This window comes from Pseudophryne corroboree, chromosome 10 (genome assembly GCF_028390025.1).
Source record: "Pseudophryne corroboree isolate aPseCor3 chromosome 10, aPseCor3.hap2, whole genome shotgun sequence".
Classification (NCBI taxonomy): domain Eukaryota; kingdom Metazoa; phylum Chordata; class Amphibia; order Anura; family Myobatrachidae; genus Pseudophryne; species Pseudophryne corroboree.
This window is the reverse complement of record NC_086453.1, coordinates 254,782,381-254,789,879: the sequence shown is the minus strand read 5'-3', so window position 1 is coordinate 254,789,879 and position 7,499 is coordinate 254,782,381. Positions and strand designations below refer to the sequence as shown.

The following is a 7,499-nucleotide window of genomic DNA, read 5'->3' as shown; positions in this document are numbered from 1 at the left end:
GGTTGATAAAGAGATAGTATACTCGTAACTAGTATGACTATAAAGAAAGAAAAAAAAACCACGGTTAGGTGGTATATACAATTATGGACGGGCTGCCGAGTGCCGACACAGAGGTAGCCACAGCCGTGAACTACCGCACTGTACTGTGTCTGCTGCTAATATAGACTGGTTGATAAAGAGATAGTATACTACTAATATTATATATACTGGTGGTCAGGTCACTGGTCACTAGTCACACTGGCAGTGGCACTCCTGCAGCAAAAGTGTGCACTGTTTAATTTTAATATAATATTATGTACTCCTGGCTCCTGCTATAACCTATAACTGGCACTGCAGTGCTCCCCAGTCTCCCCCACAATTATAAGCTGTGTGAGCTGAGCACAGTCAGATATATATATACATTGATGCAGCACACTGGGCTGAGCAGTGCACACAGATATGGTATGTGACTGAGTCACTGTGTGTATCGTTTTTTTCAGGCAGAGAACGGATATATTAAATAAAACAAACAACTGCACTGTCTGGTGGTCACTGTGGTCGTCAGTCACTAAACTCTGCACTCTCTTCTACAGTATCACAGCCTCAGGTCAATCTCTCTCTCTCTCTCTCAACCCTAATCTAAATGGAGAGGACGCCAGCCACGTCCTCTCCCTATCAATCTCAATGCACGTGTGAAAATGGCGGCGACGCGCGGCTCCTTATATAGAATCCGAGTCTCGCGAGAATCCGACAGCGTCATGATGACGTTCGGGCGCCCTCGGGTTAACCGAGCAAGGCGGGAGGATCCGAGTCTGCTCGGACCCGTGAAAAAAACATGAAGTTCGTGCGGGTTCGGATTCAGAGAAACCGAACCCGCTCATCTCTAATTTTACCCTCCACAGTTTTGTTCTCCATTTTTTAATGTGTGGAATTATATGCCAGTAATATATCAATAGCAATGGCCTACTGTACCGTACTGCTATATATTATATACTGGTGGTCAGCAAAATTATGCACTGTCCTCCTACTATATATACTGCGCACAACAACTAAAATGCACCACAGGAATGGATGTATAGTATACTTGACGACACAGAGGTAGTTAGAGCAGTGGCTTACTGTACCATACTTCTATATATTATATACTGGTGGTCAGCAAAATTATGCACTGTCCTCCTACTATATATACTGCGCACAACAACTAAAATGCACCACAGGTATGGATGGATAGTATACTTGACGACACAGAGGAAGGTAGAGCAGTGGCCTATTTTACCGTACTGCTATATATTATATACTGGGGGTCAGCAAAATCATGCACTGTCCTCCTACTATATATACTGCGCACAACAACTAAAATGCACCACAGGAATGGATGTATAGTATACTTGACGACACAGAGGTAGGTAGAGCAGTGGCCTACTGTACCGTACTGCTATATATTATATACTGGTGGTCAGCAAAATTATGCACTGTCCTCCTACTATATATACTGCGCACAACAACGAAAATGCACCACAGGTATGGATGGATAGTATACTTGACGACACAGAGGTAGGTAGAGCAGTAGCCTATTGTACCGTACTGCTATATATTATATACTGGTGGTCAGCAAAATTATGCACTGTCCTCCTACTATATATACTGCGCACAACAACGAAAATGCACCACAGGTATGGATGGATAGTATACTTGACGACACAGAGGTAGGTAGAGCAGTGGCCTACTGTACCGTACTGCTATATATTATATACTGGTGGTCAGCAAAATGTGCAAAACTGAAATGCACCACAGGTATGGATGGATAATATACTTGACGACACAGAGGTAGGTTGAGCAGTGGACTACTGTACCGTACTGCTATATATATAGTTATACTGGTGGTCAGCAAAATTCTGCACTGTTCTCCTACTATATACTACAATGCAGCACAGATATGGAGCGTTTTTCAGGCAGAGAACGTATAATACTGGTGGTCACTGGTCAGCAAAACTCTGCACTGTCCTCCTACTATATAATACTGCGGGTCCTCAGTCCCCACAATAAAGCAATTAGCACACTGAGCACAGATATTTGCAGCACACTGAGCACAGATATGGAGCGTTTTTCAGGCAGAGAACGTATAATACTGGTGGTCACTGGTCAGCAAAACTCTGCACTGTCCTCCTACTATATAATACTGCTGGTCCCCAATCCCCACAATAAAGCAATTAGCACACTGAGCACAGATATTTGCAGCACACTGAGCACAGATATTGAGCGTTTTTAAGGCAGAGAACGTAGATTTTTGCACTTGCAGCACACTGAGCACAGATATTTGCAGCACACTGAGCACAGATATTTGCAGCACACTGAGCACAGATATTTGCAGCCCACTGAACATAGAAACTGAGAGGACGCCAGCCACGTCCTCTCACGATCATCTCCAATGCACGAGTGAAAAATAGCGGCGACGCGCGGCTCCTTATATAGAATACGAATCTCGCGAGAATCCGACCGCGGGATGATGACGTTTGGGCACGCTCGGGTTAACCCGTGCAAAAAAGGTGAAGTTCGGGCGGGTTCGGATCCCGCTCATCACTAAAAAAAAACGTCAATTTCGGAGCGGTTTTCGGCAAAATAAATCATCAGTTAAGTGGTTAAACATAAAAACAAATTACCACTGATACTGGAGATTAAAAACAAAGCTCAAATATCATACCTACTGTAGGATTTTGTGATGATGATGAACAATAACAGTGTATTTGTATTAAAGCTTGAGCAGTCTGTTTCCTATTCAGCAGTATTGCTTCTTAATTGAAGAAAGCTAAAATACATAATGAACAAAGCAAATATGGTCAAATGCACTTCAGATGAATGGGGTCATTCCGAGTTGATCGTAGCTGTGCTAAATTTAACACAGCTACGATCATGTTCCCAGACTTGCGGGGGGACGCCCAGCACAGGGCTAGCCCGCCCTGTATGTCTGTCCGGCCCCCCCACGCACAAGTACAAAAGCATCGCACAGCAAGCTTTTGTAGTTGTTGAGTAACTCCCGGCCAGCGCAGCTCCTGCGGCTGACCGGGAGTTGCTCGACGCTGCCCCTGGTCGCAGTGGCTACATGTGATGTCCCAGAGCCGCTGCGGCCCGCCCCCCCATTCGCTACCAGTTATAACCACAATTATGTTTGTAACCCAATGGTTAAATAATATTAAAATAAGTATAAAGATGTAATACATGTATATGTATATAATGTATTTATATGTGAATAATATGTATCTGATACATGGACTGAGAAAATGAATATGTATATAATATTTATATATATGGATACTATGCACGTGTGATAAAGCCTGAGAAAATGTTCTAGTAAGAGACTTGAAGGGGGAGAATATGCTAGAAGTCCCTCGCGGAGAGGAGGGAGCCAACAACCGTTGGAAAAAGGGGTTTAACGGACGGACTGGGAATCACTGCGGGAGAGAGCCCGGACTGAGAGGTAGCTCCGGCGGAGGTCAGGAGACGGAGAGACATTAAACGGGACAGTATTAAGACCGGAGCGGAGAGCACCGAGGCTGTGAAGGACGCTGGATTGTGGAGCCCGCAACAAATGCCGGAGCCCTTACCTGATAGCCCAGCCATCGGAACGGAGCCCCGTGTGACCACAGCAATCCACAAAGTGCGTCATAGGTGAGAGGGGCCGGTGGCAGAAAGAGATAGGGCTCAGGGACAGCAGCTACGGGAGAGACCCGACGACGCAGCGTCACACCCGAGGAGGAGTTGGGGAGTGGGCATTCATTAAATGAGAGGTGATTGCTCCATACACCCATCTATCACACCTCAAACCCCAATAGGAGTTGGGGGAGTGGGCATTCATTAAAGGAGAGGTGATTGCTCTATACACCCATCAATCAAACCTCATTCCCCAATAGCTTTCTTCCCATGAACTTATACAGCTCATCAGCATATGAATAGATCGCAGGCTCCCTCTAGTGGGAAATCAATATAAAATAAAAGTATAAATACTGACAACATTATAATAGGCTTACTAGACTATAGCAGCTTATCTATACTTATAACACAGGAGAAACTAAGTGCAGATTAGAGTATGTACTAAACCACCTAAGAGTAAGCCTATTAAATTTATATAGATAATACAGCATCTTTAATTCAGAACAACTACGGAGGACAAAGAAAGAAAGGATAGCTTTACACACCTGTGTTATCATTAACTACAAGAACAATAGACTGAAATACTACACAATTGAGACCCCTATTACTCGGGAGTAACACTTAAGTATGTACTGTTTAAACATTTATTAAACATTTATTTAAGCTAATCCGAAATAGGATAAATATCGGAAGATTGTGACTTTTATATTTGTTTCTACTTTATGGAACCCACCTGTGAATTATTAAGGTGATTAAACGGAGAGACTAAATTAATACAGAGTGATACATACTCCCTGAGGACTGGGTTATAAGGAAGGAAAAGAAAAAGAATACACGATTGCTAAAGAAAGTTACAGAAAAGTTTGGGATTCCAAATTCAGTTCACAACAATAGCCACAATCGTTAAAGTTAAGGGCCCCAACGAGCTCATCATTGACTTTAGAGTACCCGGGTCACTCTTAGGTTTTAAACTTATTTAGTATAATATGAAATTTATGTAATATCCATATGTTGGTAAAGAATACATCTAGTATTATTCTATATAAGATTTATTAACTTTTTGAAATATATAAGTTATCTTGATTAAATGTATACTATTAAAGTTGATATACTTACCACTTATCCTGAGATTGATAGTTAATGAAAATTGACTTGACGACTAAAAGAGAAAACAGGTAAACGAGGATAAATTGTATATAATTGATATCTTATCTCATATTGATATTCATTGGGCTTACCCAAGCAAGCCTATATACATTGTGATAAAGCTTGGGTGGAGGCACTATTATTGTAATCCTTTCATATTCATACTCCAAATTAGGGTTACATAAGTGGAGGCACATGCTGAGATCCCAGTAATTCTCAGTAGAAATAATTACATTGAGCAGCGTCAATGGAGGGGCTAACTGGAGAAGATGTATATAACTGGTGTCTGAAGAAGGGAGTAAATCCCAGAAAGTGTATTGGGATAGGTGGAGATTTATTGGATGATTCGGATGAAACTGTGTTAAGAAAAGTGGGTACCCTGTATGGTGTTATAAGACCAAAAATAATGGATAAGATGGATGATGAAGTAGGAAAGAAGATTGCTGTCCTGGTAGAAACGGAAAAAGATTTGGATGTAAATTTGATTCCATTAATGATAATGGCCGATGAAGAAACAGGAAGAAGGTGGTCTATTATTGGTCCCAGTATCAGGGAAGAAGATACCACTAGAGATACCACTAGTGCTCCCATCTCGGTAATGATCTCACCGGAGGGTGTAGATAGAGGGGAAGCTAGTGGCAATGGACACAGTGCTACCAATGTGAATGGCGGACAATTTGAGACTATGGTGGATCGAGTGGTTTCCCAACTTGAGAGATGGCATTATGAAGGGAGTTATCGAAGGTTAAGGATATTCTCTGGTATCGTACCTGTGCCTACCGGGGAAGAACCATATGAATCTTGGAAGGAGGCTGCTGTCCAACAAGCGGAGGAATGGCAGTGTCCGGATAAAATAAAGCGGCAAAGAGTAGTGGAGAGTCTACGTGGCCCTGCTATGGGGATAATACAAGCTGCTAGAAGAAGTAATCCAAATGCCACATTGGAAACATACCTTGAAGCTTTGGATTATGCTTATGGTACTTTGGAAGATGTAGGAGACTTGCTATCAAGACTGAATCATACGTTCCAAGAATCTGGCGAGAAACTGAGTGCCTATGTAATACGAATAGATAAATTATTGTATAAGATTGTAGAAAAAAAAAGGAATCACTCGAGAAGAAGTGGATAAAAGTCGCATGAGACAAGTATTACGAGGTGCGTTAACAAATGATCCGGTAGCCCAGAAGTTGAGGTGTTCCGGAACAAAAGAGCCACCCCCTGGATTCAATGAGATACTAAAATAAATAAAACAAGAAGAAGTGCTGATTGAGATGAGGGAAAAGACGGTAAAGAAGGTTAAGGTGGTACAAACAGTGACTGAGACTTCCCCGTTGGAAGAAAGAATATTAAAGTTAATGGAAGAACAGAACAAGAGGATAGAGCAATTTATTACTACTCAACACAATAACAACCCACCCCAAAATACTTCCTCTAGTGAGTCAACCCGGGGCGGGGGAAGAAGAGGCAGTTTTAATAGCAGGGGTTGTTTCAAGTGCGGAAGGATTGGTCATCGAGCTTTTGAGTGTAACCTGAATCGAAACTCAACTCGTATGTATAGTACTCCCTATCATAATACTGACAGCGAAGACCCGGATCAGGGAAACGGACAAGGGAGGCCCGTGAACCCCCAACAGGTCTCCTAGAAGTTGGTCGCTGTGCGATGGGGAACACATGGTGGAATGGAGTCCTGCCTGAGGGATTGATGGGACCTGCTCCAATAATGGCTGCTAAAATAAATGGACACCATTGTAAAGTACTGGTCGATAGTGGTTCTCAAGTATCAATTATATTTGAAGACTGGTACAAGAAACACCTCTCTGATGTACCCCTACAGCCATTATCTGGACTGGTGATATGGGGTTTGAGCGTAGAGAAATATCCGTATTTAGGATATATAGTGGCTAGTCTAGAGATTTATCGAGATGAAGGAGAAGAAAAGCTGCAAATACCCCTAATAGCGTTGGTTTGTCCAGAAGTCCCAGAGAGTAGGAGTGAGCCCCATATGATTATAGGGACCAACACTAGGATCTACTCTATTCTTATGGAATGGTTAGAGAAAGAGGAGAAAAGAACCAAAGTGCTTTCTTATTTATGTGATGGTATAACTGAAATTGAACAGAAGGAAGACAGTAGCCCATTTGAAGTCTGTTTCGTGGGAAGTGAACTCGAGCATGCTGAAAGGTCACAATTAATCTTGGAATTGGAGTCTAGAGGGCCGGTTTTCTCCACAGGAGAGTGGGATTTGGGAAGAGCCAAAGGGATGGAACATTGTATTCGACTCACGGATACTACCCCCTTTCGAGAACGTTCTCGGAGAATAGCCCCGGCGGACTTTGAGGACGTGAGGAAACATCTGAAGGGTTTATTAGAAAACCAAGTAATAATGGAATCAAAGAGCCCATACGCCTCCCCGATTGTGATAGCACGAAAGAAAAATGGTAATATTCGAATGTGCATTGATTACCGAACCCTGAACCACCGGACAGTGACCGATCAGTATACTGTGCCCAGAATAGACGAGGCCTTAGATTGCCTACAAGGAAGTGTGATGTTTTCGGTGTTAGACCTAAGAAATGGGTATTATCAAATACCAATGCGGCCTGAAGACAGAGAGAAAACGGCATTCATTTGCCCGCTAGGATTCTTTGAGTTCCTACAAATGCCCCAAGGAGTAAAAGGAGCACCAGCCACATTCCAACGTGCTATGGAAAAGATAATCGGGGATA

At 42.7% G+C, this 7,499-nt stretch overlaps 1 protein-coding gene across 1 annotated transcript; it reads left to right on the top strand.

Moving 5' to 3' along the window:
- Positions 1–5,020: 5,020 nt before the first annotated feature.
- On the top strand, positions 5,021–5,902 carry LOC134965285 (paraneoplastic antigen Ma2 homolog). The gene has a single exon (XM_063941768.1). It carries the CDS (start codon positions 5,021–5,023, stop codon positions 5,900–5,902), a length of 882 nt encoding a protein of 293 aa, XP_063797838.1.
- The last annotated feature ends 1,597 nt before the right edge of the window (positions 5,903–7,499 follow it).

Excerpts from the sequence above, each read along its gene's own strand:
- LOC134965285 (XM_063941768.1), top strand. The coding sequence starts at position 5,021 with ATGGAGGGGCTAACTGGAGAAGATGTATATAACTGGTGTCTGAAGAAG.